General features: G+C 29.3%; 2 protein-coding genes across 2 annotated transcripts in view; one reads left to right on the top strand and one right to left on the bottom strand.

Annotated features, from left to right (window-relative positions):
• Positions 1 to 435: 435 nt before the first annotated feature.
• On the bottom strand, positions 436 to 6,905 carry LOC113388344 (protein single-minded-like). The gene is made up of 4 exons (XM_026625732.1): positions 6,845 to 6,905; positions 6,613 to 6,788; positions 4,075 to 4,327; positions 436 to 719 (listed from the first exon to the last, which is right to left on the bottom strand). Exons 1-4 carry the CDS (start codon positions 6,903 to 6,905, stop codon positions 436 to 438), a joined length of 774 nt encoding a protein of 257 aa, XP_026481517.1.
• Positions 6,906 to 7,055: 150 nt separating this feature from the next.
• The window catches only part of LOC113388343 (protein single-minded-like), an 18,131-nt gene continuing 7,012 nt past the window's right edge, over positions 7,056 to 18,174 (top strand). The window contains exon 1 of the mRNA XM_026625731.1: positions 7,056 to 7,107. Coding sequence (XP_026481516.1) covers positions 7,056 to 7,107 — 52 coding nt within the window. The remainder of the gene's footprint in view (positions 7,108 to 18,174) is intronic.

Genomic DNA, 18,174 nt, shown 5'->3' with positions numbered 1-18,174 from the left:
ATAATAAACAGTAGTTGACACAAGTGGCTGCTAATCCTCGTCCGTAATAACTAGGATTGACGAATATATTTTCACGGAGAAGTGTAGAATTTTGTGTATTGGCAATTATATGGTAATGTATACAGTAAAATTTGTTAAATTGAAATTTTTGAAAAAAAAAAATTAAAATAAAGTTGCTCGGAATATTTGAAGGCTATCTATGAGTGTATAAAATAAATAGTTGCATGTGACATTTTACCTTAAGTAAGTTGTAGAGCTTTTTGGTGACTGAAGAACCAGATTTTAATAAATTTAGATCGGATGCTAATAATCCAATGACCGGAGGACCAAATTTTAATAAGCCTAAATCGAATGCCAATAATCCAGTGACTGGATGACCAGATTTTAATGTGTCTGAATCGGATGCCAATAATCCAGTGACTGGACGACCAGATTTTAGTAGTCTAAATTAGATGCCAGTAATATAGTGACTGAAGGACCAGATTTAATATGTCTGAATCGGAATAATATAGTGACTGAAGGACCAGATTTTAATATGTCTGAATCGGATGCCAATAATTCAGTGACTGAAGGACCAGATTTTAATAAGTCTAAATCGGATGCCAATAATCCAGTGACTGGATAACCAGATTTTAATGTGTCTAAATTGGATGCCAATAATCCAGTGACTGAAAGACCAGATTTTAGTGAGCCTAAATTGAATGCCAATAATCCAGTGACTGGAGAGCAGGATTTTAATCAAAGTGTAGTAAAAAAATAAGTTAAAATATCTTTTAGTATAATGATTTGGAACTGCTGGAAATCATGAGTGGCCGCCACCAGCATTCTGGAGTTGAGACAAACGTCTGAATGCGCAAAGACGAATGAAAGGCTAACAGAAACAAAGAAAGCGTAAATATTTTACGACTACTGTGGGCTAAAGCCACATCCACATCAAAAAATATAATTGAAGAATATTGAAATAGTCATTTTTCCGAGCCAAAAACAGATGTGTTGGTCGTAGTATTAAAATCATGTTTCGTCATATATCTTAATTTCGTTCACCAGAAAGATTTTTTGGTAACTTGTACATAAGAGACCAATGACCAAAATGTTAAAAACATTTTATTCCACATTCAGAACTTTTCATATAGAGAAGAGCGGGGCTGAAAGATCCGCGGAAAAAATGTTCCACCACTATTATCTCCAAAACAAGTAAAATATGGTATTTTTTACCGATACTATTTTAAAGTAGAGGGCAAAATATGTGTAATCAGCATCACCTTAAATCAGACTTAAAACGTCCACATTGTCAAAATTTCAACAATAGATTTTGATGATAGTTTTTTTCTGTTTTGAGCACTGTTGTTTAGTTTACGATGCCTGAATATATTTTTTAAGTATGAGTTATTTATTTGTTTTATCTGATATAGAGTAGACTAGGGCATAATGTTTGTGGCAAAAAGATCTCCCATCGATATCCCAAAAACAATTGAAGTTATGAGTCTTTTTAACAACAATATTTGAAAGTAGAGGGGGAAAGATGTATAACCAGTCATCATCTTGATTGGATTTCTCCAAAACAAGTGAAATTATGATTTTTTTTACCAACATTATTTGAAAGTAGAGGAGAGAAGATTTATATCCAGCTATCATCTTGATTGCATGTCTCTAAAACAAGTGAAGTTATGATTTTTTTAACAACAATATTTGAAAGTAGAGGGAAAAAGATGTATAACCAGCCATCATTTTGATTGGATGTCTCTAAAACACGTAAAGTTATGATTTTTTTTAACAACAATATTTGAAAGTAGAGGGGAAAAGATGTATAACCAAAACATGTCTCCAAAACAAGTGAAGTTATGATTTTTTTAACAACAATATTTGAAAGTAGAGGGAAAACATGTATGACATATATATGCTAACGGAAGATAAACGGCAATGTTTGAAAATCCATAACAAAGTATTTTCTTTCGTTGTTAATGTTTTTGACTGTGAGCACTGTTGTTTAGTTTACGAGGCCTTAATATAATTTTTAGGTATTACTGCACATGCTCAGATAGTTTTGTGTTCGATATGTGTTATTTGTTGTGATGTAGTTATTTCGGTTTTGCTGAAACTCAAATCGGACCTTTGTCCCCCGCTCTACCCTATTTACTCATATGTTTTGGATGAATGGATCCTTAGTAAGGTGAATACGACGGCAATGAATGATTTGACATTAAACTTATTGCCGGGACCACTTCTTTTGTTCCTGCGTTCGTGGAAATGACGCAATGGCCGATAGATTTATGTCTGAAACAAACTGACACTCGTCGCGACTGGAGACGACAATTTCGTTGTTTTTCTTATTTTGACGAGTTTTGTTTTAAGCGTCGATAATGCCCACACAAGAAAGGGTTTATGAGCCACGTTATCGGAGGTGAAATGAAAAAATGTAAGGTTTGGATAACATATACATATTCAGTCCCTTATTTATAGAACTTTCCAGATGGGTGTCGCTTGAGACATCTTAAATATAAATTGTAGTAGATGAGACTATTAATTAGAGACTAAACTATTATTGATAACTAGCTGACCCGGCAAACGTTGTTTTGCTGATCAATTTCTAGAGAATCAAAAAAATGAATACTTTTAGTGTATAAGAATGTGTTATTTGAATGCTATATACAATGAGGTATTATAAAAACAACAAACCCCATTAATTTGTCTATATTTTGTCAATACAATCAAACTGGATGTTTTATACACTTTCTATAGAAAACATGATATAATCCAATCCAAGTCTTTTTTGGTCTTTCCACTTATTGATTATGTTTCAAGTTTTTCAGATTCTTTTTGGATTCTGGATTTTGTGTATAATTCTAAATAATACTACTGAGCTTATAAAAAAATTTCAATTTTCTGCGAGGAGAGATAGAAAATAAATTAAGTATTTCTTTGACCTGCTTTTTGAAAAGTTCAAGTTACTTTCGATGAATTAAAGGAAAATTAAAAGGAAAGGGCAAGACACAAAGGTCCAATTTGACTTTGAGCAAATATAAACTGTATTGTGAAAACCATAACAATTATGTCACAACAAATAACACATTTCAAACGAACAATTATCTGACTAGGTTCAGTACAACTGCCAGCTACTTCATCTTTGTAGAAATGTGATTTTCTTATGTCTGTCAAAAATTACCCTATAGGCGGGGTAACTTGAAACGGGCAGGTGGCAAAAAGGTTTAAAGCCTTATTATAATTTTAAAGGTATTTTACAAATTAATTACATTTTTAACTAATGCTAAAAAACTACCAACTGAAGAAAATACTTTTACTATGGATGTTCAAAGATTACCGTTTTCAAATCAAGGTTATAGTTGGTTATACATCTTTTTTCTTCTACTTTCAAATATCGTTGTTAAACAATGCTTAACTTTACTGATTTTTGACACACCGGTGGTGGACATTTTTAACACCGGATCTTCATATATTACTATCTATTCTTCGATCAATCGTTTGATCGATACCAAATTTAGGTTCTGAATTTAAATATCATAAATAAAAAATAATATAACCTAGAAATTGTTTTATAAATACTAATGAGTATATAATTATACAAATGAGATTTTTCAGAGCACTGTGTTTGAGAAAAATATGCCAAAAAGTGCATTGTCATATTAACATTTCAAAAAAGTTGCTATTTTGAGTCCCTAGTAACACTTGCGGCCCGGTTAATAACGTTTTTGTATATAAATAAAACTACAAACAAAACTACTTACTACAATTTAATCATAATTAAATAATATTCATGTAAAACATTCTATTAAAAATAATTGAATATCATCTGTCAAAAACGTTCGACATTTGACGTATTAGCCATTGTCCATTGTTTTAATTAAATTACGCTTCTACAAAAATTATCAAATTAAAAATGTAAAGTTTCTACTCGATTTTGAAATAATATCTCACCTTTCCGACGACCCTTGATTAGCACGAATTTTTTAAGACTAAGACTGGCCAAATCGGTTTAGCCGTTTTCGAGTTTTACCGAATCATTTGATCGAGAGCTCTATTTTTATATATAATATAATGTTTCCAGAGTGAGCAAACTATTTTTATCCCTTACCTTGAATCCTCCGGACGTGAGACCTGCGTTCCTCTTGGCCAGCACGCACTTCATTCGTATGAAGAAAGCCCTTTCGCTCTCCAATTCTTGTGCCTGAGCCCGGTAGCCGGCGCCCGTTATGGGTGGAGGTCCCACTAATGGGGCGCCGCCGGGGTATTGGGCTGATAGTACTGCGGTCATTTCTTCGTGATCGGCTTGATGGATGTATTCGAATATGCTGTTACCCGTTAATTCAACCTATAATAGATAGATAAACGAGGGTAAATGAACTGATGGATTGAGAGTTAACTTCCCAAAGGAGAAGTTGTTTTCGCGACAAAATGCGATTTGCTAATTTCATGGTTTCTCAATGTTTCATGTTATTTTGAATTGATTGAAACTAAATTTGGAAAATTTATATGTGTGTACATATGCGATTATTTTTTTTCTTCGACATTTTCTCAAAAACATCTGAGGGATCGTTCAAGTATTACGTAAGCAGATTTATTACAATTATTTACCCCCCGATCCCCCTTGTCAGCAGAAGTAAGCAAAGCTCTTACCCCCTACCCCCATGCTTACGCAAACATTTTGCAATTAATGTAAAAAAAATAAAAATACTACCTATGACATAATCATCATCCAGACTCCCCTGCCACCTATGTCAACTCAAAATAAGCAAATTAACAACCCCCTCCCGCCTCTCTATAGTGCTTACGTAATACTTGAACGGCCCCTGAGAACCGATTTCAAAAATTTTGTGCGGCGATTAGCAAAGCTTTTCCTTTATAATTAGCAGAAAAATGTAAAACTTTTCCTCCACATTTTAGCTCACAGTCATGAATCATGAATCGATTTTAAAAATTCAAAAACTGTTCGAAAGATATTGGTTGGGAATTGCGTTTATTAGTTTTCCGTAAAGATCGGCCGGGACGTTTCTTCGTAAATAAATGCTGAGATATTTTTTGACGATTTTGATGGATCTTTTTATAACGTTAGAAATAACGTACTAAAATATTATTCGTCTAAAATAAAGGATTGAATTATAAAAATTCATCACAGTTTAGAGTGTCGTCATGTGCTTAAGCGATTCTAATCAGAATCTATGTCAAGCATATGTACGTTCTATGTATCGTAAAGTCACAACTGATTCACATTTAAAATAACTATAATAGATTTTTGAACCCGAAATGTATGAAATGTGTTAGATACATTAATTTAATTTATACAATTGCAGATTTTATAAATATTTTTGAAAGATATCACTTATAAATCATATTGATTATTTTTTAGTGAATGCGAACATTTCATTTCCAAAATAACAATTTGAATTTAAAAATTTAAATCCTCAAAAAATTTGAATATTTTGAATCTTAAAAGTTAAATCAAAACTATTATTGATTAAGTAGATTCTGTATATAATACGTATCGCGAAGTTCGTGCAAATTGCCTTAATAAAAATGTTTCTTATAACTAGTTTGTATGTTGCTCACTATTTTCTTATTATTTACATTTTGCCAGGTGGTCCTTTTTGCTACAACAAGACGTAAGCTTTTCTAGAGGTTATATTAAAAAAAAAACGGTTGAAAATAATTTAAAAGTAACGATACACACGTATATTTAAGTACATAAATATATTCAGGTATTAGAAAAATATATTCAGGTATTGTAAACTAAATAGCACTGGTCAAAACGAAAAAAAAACTAACAACGATGAAATATACTTTCGGTAAACAAACTACCAGTGTGACCGTTTATCTTATTATAGCGATGCCGACAGATTTAAGGCAAAGGCTGGTTACACATCTTTTGCTCTCTACTTTAAAATAGTATTGTTAAAAAAATCATATATTATTTGTTTTAATGGTGAACTTTATCACCCGCGGATCCACCCTTAACACTAAGCTCTTGCCTAGCCTATATATTAAAGACATTTTAAAGATACTTTTAAGATAGTTCAACAAAAAGTCTTAATTCTAGAGAAATTGGGCTAATTACATCATTATTTTTGAGTGGTTTTAGAAATGTTGTTTACAATTTTTGATCTAAAGTTTAAATGAACAAAATTAATAAAACCGAGAAACGATCATAGTTTCACCAAAGCTTTATGTTGCACTTAATATGATTAGCTTTATTTTCAAAACTCCAGTCTTTGAGGTCTCATAAATATTTTCTAATTCACATTTTAAAATAATTTATTAAGAAAAATATAAAAAAGGTTTTATCTTCACTCTTAATTAAGGTGACCATAATTAAAAAAAGTAAAAGCAATATTTGTCCCGGTTTTAAGTGTTTTGTCCCGGATTGTCCCGGATTTTTAAAAATGTATTGATTGCCAATATTTTTTTTAAATATATTTCAACTAGAAAATTTGAACCAAAAAAATGTGCATATAAGTTTTTAGCTCACCAACAATTTATTCCCCACCCCCTCCGCTCTCACACACATTTTAATCCGTCCCGGATTTTATGCAAAAAATATGGTCACCTTACTCTTAATACAAGGGGAATAATACATATAAATAAATCAATTTTTTTTCGCACCTGGCTAAGTCCTAAATGTACTGAAGCTGTTTCCGAGATGTACATGATTTTGCCGTCGGGCGCCAAAACGAATATGAATCCATCGAGCGACTGAAGCAAGTGGGAACCCAGTTCTCGCATCGCAGGGTCTCGGGGAGTAGCGCACGGGGGCGCAGCACCCCAAGCATCTCCTAGACCTAGTGAAAAAAAAATCGACAAATCAATAAAAAAAATTTAACTAATAATTAATTACAAACATTATTCAGATTCCTGTGAGATTCATATTCAATATACAGTATTTTTTCGTATTTCATCATATATTTTTATCTCAATACTTTTATCTCATCGAACTCAATTGATTTTCTTCCCGGTGTTTTTTTGTATCAGAGGAATCTCTCTGTTGTGTATAATATATAATAGAACAACTTTATAGACTTGTTCGAATTGTCAACTGCCGAAGTGTGATGTATCTTCCTTTATCGAAATATAATTCTATTGTTAAAGATGCCACTACCAGTATTTGAAGTATTGATCAATAGATATTAGATATGATGACGTGGCTACGCATAACGTATAAATATATGTTCGGTTTAAATTGATGTGAGAGACAAATTGATGAATGTAATACAAAAATTTGAATAAAAAATACTAAATTTGTCATTATTTATTTTTTTTTGAAAATTGTGTACTTTGATGCGGACTTAATATAAATGCTCTTTGCACATTAAAGTTACTGAAAATGCTTAGGAGTATTTTTATGATTTATGATTGTCTATAATTTTATGAAGCTTACAAATATATGATAATGATCTAAGTATTTAAAAAAAATGTATATTATTGAACGCACAATTATTTATTTCTATAAATGCTATTACTGCCTTACCATTAACTTGAAATAATATGAAAGTATATTTTATATTATCATGAATTCCTTTAATTTTATGGAGCTTACAAATAGCAAAATGATTTATTTTTATCAAAAAAAGGAAACTTCATGCAATTTTTTATTCAAATACAGATTATAAACGTAGTAAAAATATAAATGTTATACGCTTAAATTATAATTGTATATATGCTTCTTTCAGGTAATACAAAACAATTAATAAATACAGTTATAACAAAATAAGAATTAAATTGAATAAATGTATTTTACAAAAATTCAATAATATAAGTATGATGCAAAAACAAAATCATGGTCCCAAAACTGTTTCTTTATTTTGAATAAAAAATCATGCTTGATAGAAGTTCATAAAAATTAAAATTAACAGCCTAAATTTACAAAATACAAAGGAAGTATGAACGTAAAGTTAAGTGTTAAGAAACAAATCAGGTTTACAAACATTAATTAAATTTTCATTACTGAATTCTGCATTTACTTACTAACTACAATATCTACAATTTTTTTATAAAAATTGATAAAATGACTTTTGCCAAAGGTGTATTTAAAATTAATCATATGTTCAGAAAATGTAGTTTTAAATTGTTGGAATAATAAGTAAGTTAATTTATTCTTTTATAAATTTATTGAAAACATTTACCAATATAACAAACATTCCAAACCATTTACTGAATCTGTATTCCTGTTATTGGTAGTTTTTTTTTTTTAAAGAGAAAAAACGGAACGAAAAATATTTTGTGTGCAGTACATACATTTTACGTTGTTTCAATTCGGCGTAAGGGTCGTTTGTAAAGATATTTCAACATGCGATTTTTATTTTTTACTAGATTTTTTTATTATGTAACTATCAAATATTTTACCCTTTTACAATCAAAATGCACTAACTTTTGCTGAAATCTGGCGAGACACTTTAGTACTTTTTTTTAAGGAAAGTCTCTCAAATTTTGAAAATTTATTCATGGTTTAACAGAAAGATTTAATTCTAAGAAAACCTGGGGCAATTTTGTTTTCACTTCTGACTGTGGTCCTAGAACTATTATTTTCGATTATGGATCTAAAATTTAAATGAACAAAATTAGTAAAAGAAAATTGATCACAGTTTTACCAAAGGTCTGTGTTGTACTTAAAAGCTCATAATTTTCGAACTATATAGAATAATTTTCAATACTATCGCCCTGTTCCGACTTGACGTTGAGTTCTGGGACACCCTGCATATTTATAAAAGACAACCTCAATATATATTTAATTAAATAGACTTTTAAATACATCGATGGTATGTCAATAAATCCAAACCGTACACAATCACTTAACAGCCATAACAAATTGTGCAATTTCCTATGCCTAAAAATGCATATTAACTATTCCTCATAAATATACTATAATATTGCTATTGCACCTTATCAGTATACAGTATTTTATTACAAATGCACGGTCGTAGATTATGTTTGATTATAAATTTGATTCTCTTCGAAGGTAATTTTCTTCAAGTATCAGTCACGGGTACAGAAGATGTAATAATTCAACGTACTAAGTACCGGAAAATTACTCATTGCTACCATCACAGAATTAACTTGTGAGGAATTACGATGGACGAACGATATTAAATGTACAAGTACATGACATAAAACTTTACAGTTGTGTCCATTCGAAAATATTGTCGTGAGGTTATTAATATACCTTGTTAGTAATTTATCGATTCATTATAATAGTATTTATTAGTTGATTCATAGTAATTTGATCTAGTCTTTGGTCTATGTAACTAGTGGTGTACAACTGTACATACATATAACTTTACAGTTGTGTCCATTCGAAAATATTGTAGTGAGGTTATTAAAATACCTTGTTGGTAATTTATCGATTCATTATAATAGTATTGTGTTAGTTGATTCATAATAATTTGATCTAGTCTTTGGTACATGCAATAATAAACCTAGTGGTGTATGGCATCGTGGCTTAAGCAAATTGCTGGAACTTCACGTACTGTAATGAAATATTCGAGGTATTAATTGTTTTTTTAAATTATTATATGTGATATTTCAGTATATAAGTAAGCTTTAGAATTTTAGCTAGAATTAAAATAAAACTCTAAATTATTTATGATAATAAAAAAAAATTGAAAATAAAAAAAAATGAAAATGAAAATGAATTGAAAAAAAAATTTCTTTTCTCAAAATTAATCGTTTAGTCAATACAAGCAAAAGATTTTTTGAATCATTCAAATCGGATGCTTCGTTCCCTCAAAAACTGTCATTTTTTACACATTTATCTCTAAAATGTCTTGACCTGTCTTTGCCAAAAACTAATCATCACTTCTCGCCATCAAATTGAATGTTTTTTGAATCATTCAAATCGGATGCTCCATACTCGCAAAAACTCGATTTCTATATTCTGCACTTTTTGCTTCGTATCTCTTCGAAACGGCTTGACCAACTCTCGCCAAAAACTAATCAGCACGTCTCCTTCTCAATAGGAATCGAATGCTTTTTGAATAATTCAAATCGGTTGACCGGTGCTGTTGAAAACGTCGACAAAAAATTGTATCCAAACATACACACAAATATCCATTTTTTCTAAAAAATGCCAAAATGTTCAGAAACCTCTGAAACGTAAAAATATGCAAAATAAAAATCATTTTCGATTTCGGCCGATTACTATAACTTACCCTACTAATAATAGTAGTTAATATGTTAATAAAAAATAAATTGAGTTAAAAAGCAATATAAAAAGGGATAAATTATATAAATAGTTATTCCAACTCTGCTGATGATTATTTTCGACAAAATACCTGATCAAGGTTATATACAGAGTTATCTTTTGCATTGTTTGAATAATGTAGCTATTATTTCGTAAAATGCCTTTTAAATTAAAAATAAGACATTGATTTTTCTAGTCGTTCCATTTTACCTCGCCATTGGGGTAAAAGGGACCAGGTGACCAATTTTTGAAAAATAGCAGAAAACACATTTTTACAATGATGAATTAGCTGGGAGTTTTACTGAACATATTCAGATAGTTGTTTGATTGATATGTGTTATTTGTTGTGATTTAATTGTTTTGGTTTTCACAATATAATTGCTCAAAGTCAAATTGGACCTTTTTGCCCCGACCTACCCTATATTAATTATTTTTAACAATTCTGTTAATTATGTAATATGAATTCATTTGTCAATTATCAAAAAATTGGTTTATTGATATAGAAATCCCAATAATTTCACATTTAAATATTCAAAATTTTATGTTTTGAAGAATTTTTGTGGACGGAACGAATTGTTTTTATTGACATAATAAATAACATAAAACCAAGACAATTTTATAAGCTTTTATAAAAAGATTAGAATTAAGCTAAAATTATTTAAAAAAAAATTTGTAGAGTTTAATCCAATGAGTATTATTTTTTAATTAAAGCTAAGGCAGGTCCATAGATCAACAATTTTTAAGACATTGAATAGTCGTTTACAATAAGTAGCTTATTTGGATAATCTTCCACTTTATTGTTTTACTAGTATTATTTTTATTATTCTGAAATTTTATTTATTTTATTTATTAATTTTATTATTATTTTTATTTGCTTTTATTTTATATTAAATCATCATACTATGGAAATCATTCTAATGTAAATACTATCCTTTATTTTGTACTCTTTTTTATTTAAATTCATGTTATTGTTCATTATTATTACTAGAAGTTAAATTATTTAACAGTTGTAATAAATATTGTAATTAAAAAAAAAATTATCTGCAATTTTTAAAATAAAATAGAATATTCTAACAGTAGTGTTCAAATTTTAAAAAAATAATCAATGTCATTTACCATTTTCCCATGGTCCAGTTATAATCATGCTGTGACACCTACATTCAAACTAGATCATTATACGACTTCAAAAGGCAGAAAAAACAGTGACGTGTGCTCGAATTGGAAATAATAATAATAACAAAATTCTCTCAACTTCACTAAAGTGTGATAACAGAGATTTTTGCCCGAGGGCTCAAAGTAGGGCATGTTTAATGGGGCGTACAATAATTGCTTGGGTGTCGTTTCGAGTTGTGAAAAGCAGAGGGATGATGAGAAAACAGAGGTTACAAATCTCTCGGAGATATAAAATTGAATTGGATTTTGTAAATGACGAAACACTAAACTGACAAATAGGTTCTTGAAAACTTAGTAAACACGAATGTCAAATGACTTAAAATTTCTAATTTTGAAAATAAAATATGCTTTAAATTAGTTATATAAATATATATGCATATATATATATACATATTATTTTAAAAATCAGCGCTCAAAATATCTTTTCTTGTAATGTATCATGTTCAAATATGTTTTTACTGTTGTGGGTAAGATTGTTCAATAATAGATTTCAGAAAAGATTAGATTTTCTCATATATTTTAATATAGTAGGAGGCTCGAATGTTACATCGCTTTATTAGTACAATATATTTATTTAGATACCTACTGTATCATTATTTCAGTTAATCTTTTTCATTTTGAGATTTTTATAGAGTAACATTTTTGAACAAATTTTCAATAACAATTTCAAAAATATTTCCTATAGAAATATTCCATAATAATTTTACAAGAGCACTAAATATAATTATAATATTCGCAGAGAAATACTCAGACATCAGAATCTAAAATAGTTGTGGCAAAGATAGTTTTTTCTTCAAATATTTTTTTTCCAATATTTGTAACCAAATACTATAATAGAGAATGAAAAACAATATAAAGTAATTTTCTCTGTGATTTTGAGGATAAATTCATTAAAACATTCACAATAAAGTAACAACAAATGGTATTCTTAGCTTATTGGTTTGATTTATAATCAATTACCAAATAAAATTAGTTTTTATTTTAATGAAGCGTCCACATTTTAAAGCTTTTTTTTAATGTTTCTTAGAAAACGCTAAAATGAAAAATGGAAAATAATTTACTTATATAATACATTAAGTGAGTAATAATATAATTTTCTCTATAATTTTGAGGAAATTATTTCAAATTATTTTAAAATAAAGTGATTTCTGGTCTTATTTATTCATATTGTTATTAACTCACAAATTTGATTTATTTCAACGTAATTTTCTGAATTCAATATTTTTTATATATATTTCAGGCAACACTAATTAAAAGTGAAAAACTATATGTTTATAATTATTTCTTTATGATTTTCAAATAAAAATAATTATTAAAAATAATAAGAGACATATATTAGTTACATAATATAATAGAGTAGGGTGGGGCCCAAAGGTCGAATTTGGTTTTGAGCAATTATATTGTGAAAACGAAAATAATTATATCACAACAAATAACTCATATCACACAAACAACTCTCTGACTATGTTCAGTAAAAATTCCAGATAATTCATCATTCTAGAAATGTGTTTTTTTGCTGTTTTTCAAAAAAATTGTAACCTGATCCTTTTTATCCTGTAGTAGAGGTCAATTGGGTCAGCTCGGGGGCAACCAGGTCCAATGTTATATTTTGATTTTAAAGGTTTTTACACAATAATAGTTACATTATTCAACAACATGCAAAATATAAATTTCATGGGTACATTTTTTACAGAGATAATACTGTATATAACCTTGATATGGTATTTTGTCAGTAATATTCATCACCAGTAGGAATAACTATTTTTATTTAGTTTATCTCTAGTAAAATGGCTTTTTTTTCAATTTACTTTTTTATTAGCCATTATTTTATTGTTTTTAGCTTTTCCAGGATAAAAGTTTAGTTGGTCTTTTTTACCCCACCCACATATAAAAATAAATAAACTGTTAAATCTAACTCAAAATTAACAATAAATCTTATAAAGCAATTAAATAAAGTATATTTGAAGTAAATATTATAGTTTTGTAAACTAAACAACAGTGCTCACAACCGAAAAAAAACCAACAACGAAAGGAATTACTTATGTTATGGATTTTCGAACATTTTCATTTATGTTCCGATAGCGACGTTGTAAAATTCAAGGTAATGAATCGTTATACATCTTTTCCCTCTACTTTCAAATATTGTTGTTGAAAAATTCTTACCTGTACTTGTTTTTGAGATATCGGTGGTAGACCTTTTTGCAAGGGGACCTTTGAATCTCACTCTACTCTATATTTTTTCTTAACTTATTTTTTTATATTTAATATTTCGTATCTATGCGTTCGTTACAATTAATAGTAGTCAAGAATATTAAAGTTAGTTTTAATATGATATGAATATATGTATATATTCTGGTTATACATCTTTTTTCATCTACTTTCAAATATTGTTGTTAAGAAATTTTAACTTTTGTTTCTGATATCGATGGCAGACCCTTTTGCAAGCGGACCTTTAGATTTCACTCTACCTTATATTTTTTCTTCCTTTTTTGTATCAAATATTTAGTATTTATAGTTACACTCGTTACAAATAATAGTAGTTAAGAATACTTAGTCTTAACAATATATGAATATATGATTCGAATATATATACATATATCCACCCCTGATTCGTATTATTGGCATCGTTAAGCAAACTCCGGTGTCAAAGGGCGCCCCGTAGCCGTAACGCCTGGAACTGCGCGACGACCGACGACTCAGCCGTTTTTATTTTTATACTTTTCGTTTTAACTTGTGTCGTGTTAATTATCGAAGACGCTTTATAATTGGCGATTCGACACGCGTCAACGACTTCATAATATTGTTGAAATATATATAGACTTTTATACGATTTGAAAATATTAAAGAAACGACGACGTAAGAATTGACGAAAAATAAGTTAATGATAAATAATAAGTGTGGCCATCACCTCATAGTCTTTAAGAATCATTTTATATTTTAATTGACTATTTATAAAATCAGAATACAAGAAGAGAAAGATGAAGTATGTTTGTTCGAACAAGTTTCCAATAGTGCATTGAGCCAACGCCCTACATCAGTCTGATCCGTATCATTGTTTTTGAAGAGTGAAAAAAAGTGTTCATGTTTTCTTCATTTCTCATAACAAGACTGAACCTTTGTTTAATACTCAATTTGCTGTTGGGTACATAGCGTTTAGAATTTCGCCATCAGTGAGGAATTTCCTTGCATAAATATGTATATTGCTTTGCGGCCACTTTCTGAATTTTATGTTCAAATTCTTTTAATAAGAACTGTCAATTGTATACAGGTAGAACACTTTGTTATTACCAGCAATTAATTTTTGCTTGGATAATTCGAAGTCATAATGATAATTTGTTTTCAAAAGTGTGCGTTGGATAGGCTGTGATAAATTTCGTGGGTACGGTTGTGACATGTATTTCTTGTCCTTTGCGGGTAAAGATTGAACAGATAAAAAAAAATCTAACTTAAGCAAGACAAAATACGAAAGTCAAACGGAAAAGAAAATTCAGTACAAGATGAAAAAGGATTTTACAAAAATTCTTATGATGATAATAAAAAATAAAAATGATCGGTAAACACGGATCAACCGATTTGAATAATTCAAAAAACATTCGATTCGTATTGATAAGGAGACGTGCTGATTAGTTTTGGCAAAGGCAGGTCTAGCCGTCCGAAGATATGAGACAAAAGTGCTTAAAAACGGTAACTCAGTTTGTAAGAGAACAAATCGTCCGATTTAATAATTCTAAAAGCATTTTACTTGTATTGACAAGATGAATAACTGATTAAATTTTGAGAAGGCAGGTCCAGCGATTATGGACTCTCAATAAAAAATAAGTTAAAAAAATGTCATTTGGCGATCAAAAATGTTGTGGACATATGTACATCAAATTATTAGATATTTTATAGAGATTTTAATAATGTGTACGTATGTTGTGTAAATTTTTTTGGGTTCCGTACCAAGATTTTATTTACGGTACAGGAAGTTCCAGCAATTTGCCTTAAAGCACGATGCCTTGCACCCCACTAGTTTAATTAATAAGAATTAACATGAATTTTTTTTTAATTTGTAAAAATATGTCTAAATGAGCGATGTAATCAATTAGAAATTAGATGTAGCCGTGGACCTTATACTACAATAGTATAAGGTCTATGGATGTAGCATTTTTTAAATTATTATTATTATTATTAATTTTGACTTATCTTATTATTTTAAACTAAGATAATTTTTTATATTGTATATTTTTTACTCACCATCGGAAATACTTGTCTCATTTTCAGGTAACTTGTGGTCAATCGAATGACACTGGCTTTGTCCAATTGTGAAGTGATGGCAGAAGGCAGGGGCAGCAATTTCGCAAGTTCCAGAAACTCAGCATTCTCTTTTTCCCGACGACTTCGTGCCGCATTTTTGCTCTTTTCCTTCATCGCGAGGGTGACTTTGAGTCCTGAGCAAATAAAGGTCAGATTAGACTTAAGTTATAGTTGGGGCACATAGTAAAAACAGTAAAATTGAAATGGAACATTAGCAACTGGCTTTGGCAAATTGTTTAATTATGAAAGTTTTATATTAGATACCATCTTCTTGTATTACTTAGGGTTGGTGATTGTAACTGCCTACCTCTGATTCTACTACTTATCAACTACTATTGGATGCTAGAAAAACATTAGATGCATTTGACGCAGCGCTAAGAGAAATGATTAGTGGCAATGTTTTATTTTTTTTAATAGGAATTCGACTTTGATCCTTAGCCTTATACTTTTGTCTTAATCTTTTTATTCGAGTGAATCATATTCCATATCAGCTGTAGCTTCGTTTGCAACTTAATTAAGCACGTGCTCTGCCTTTTTTGTATTGTTGACATCTCGAGATTTACAGCAGATCTTATTTCATGATTTCTAATACTAAATTGTTACAGACGAATATGAAATTCAAGCAACAACTGATTTGTTATGACGGCGTTTTCAGACGACATTATTTTTACAGTGGTCGACAACACTTTGATAATAAAAATAATTGCTATATTTTAAATCTGCAATAATTAATTGGATAATTGAAATCGCATTTTTACAAATTGCATAAAACAGTATGTTTTCGTTAAATAATTCAATGAATTAAATTTATTCTTTGTAGTATTTATTACAAAATTAATGGCTCTCTTATTCTAAGCCTCTTTTCTGATAATATTCATATTCTTTATATACATTCATATTATCATATTCATTATCATAGTATCACGTAATCTATTTTTTGTTTTTTTTTTATTATTATTATTGCTAGTTTTAATAAGCAAACTACAATATATTTATGAGTGAGAAATGACAAATATAAATACATTTTGAAAATTTCGATTGATAAATTCATATTTTAAGCTTATTTTCAACTTCTCGTAGGGTAACTTATAGTAATCGCAAAAAAAACGAAAATGAAAATTTTAGCATATCTTCACTTTTCAAAGATTTCTGAACATTTTGGTATATCTTAGAAAAACTTCATGTAAGTGTGTGTATATGTATGTATGTGCAGATACAATATTTTGTCGATGATTTGAGAGCACGGATCAACCGATTTGGACGATTCGAAAGTAATTCGATTCCTATTAATGAAGAGGATGATAATTGGTTTTTGGAAAAGGCGGGTCTAGTCGTTTTGAAGATAAAGGGCAAAAAGTGCAAAAATGGCCATTCAGTTTCTGAGAGAACGGAGCGTCCGATTTGAATGATTTAAAAACATTTCACTTGTACTGAGGAAATAAAAAAATGGTTGGATTAAAAAGGCAGATTCAGCGGTTTCGGAGGATCAACAAAAAAAATTGAAAAAAAAAGTCATGAAACATATGCACATCAAATTATCAGATATTTTATAGAGATTTTAATAATACGAACAATATTTTTGTCCATTTCTTTAGGATTTGTAGCAAGATTTGTAATGTTTGAAGTTCACTTGTATAGTTCAAATAAATGTCCTGGACATTTTCTACAGTATGCATCAACCGACTTAGATGGCTTTCAGAAGTTTCAAGAAATTTCAAAATTTTCAAAGAAATCGATATTTTTAAAAAAATTCTAGATTTATAGAAATTTTAAGCCTTAAATTCTTAAGCAAAGTTTCAGAAGATTGCCACGATGCACTTTTAGTTCTTATTAATATTTTATCCCTTTGTCCTGTCTGTCTACTATCTGGAGCTGGAAAATACGCCCAAAAATTCGATAAATTAAAAAATTAGTATTCTTATTTAATAAGATAAAAGATTTTACCCCACTCCTGAATGACATTCGCTCCATTCCATTTCTGCGCGCGTATATTTAAAATAACAACAATAACTAATTAGTCTTCTCATTGTGACATATTTATATGTTAATCAGCTTTTGTTCGACATCAGTTAGCAACATTGTAACATCAAATAGTGCAACTAACATTTGAAGAGTAGGCGTCGTGCATGACTTATTTCAAAACAAGTGAATCACTACTTTTGTTTACAAGGAGTTAAACGACTTAGAAATTACACCCGCCTACTTTGTAGACTAGAGCAACCGAACTGGAAGACGTATTTTAATTAAAAAAGTGAATGATTTTTTTTTAATTACTAGAACGAGTATTTTATGACACCAATTTATCAACGAGGCTTTTTTTGTTTTCCAATTTTGATTATCCAAGTTATAATTATACTACTATATAAACGTGAATTAAAATCTTATGCATATCCAACGCATTTTTAAAGTCTTAAGTATTTTCAATTTTTCAATTAAAGATTATTTTCAAACGCTATGCATGTAAAATGATGCAAATATCTACCAATCCAAGCCTGTAGTAATAACATAATATTATTTATACA

This window comes from Ctenocephalides felis, unplaced genomic scaffold, assembly GCF_003426905.1.
Source record: "Ctenocephalides felis isolate EL2017-DRISC unplaced genomic scaffold, ASM342690v1 CF-g0.4_SCAFFOLD_03572, whole genome shotgun sequence".
NCBI classification, from domain to species: Eukaryota; Metazoa; Arthropoda; class Insecta; order Siphonaptera; family Pulicidae; genus Ctenocephalides; species Ctenocephalides felis.
Note: the sequence above shows the minus strand (reverse complement) of the source record. Positions and strands in the feature narration are given on the sequence as shown.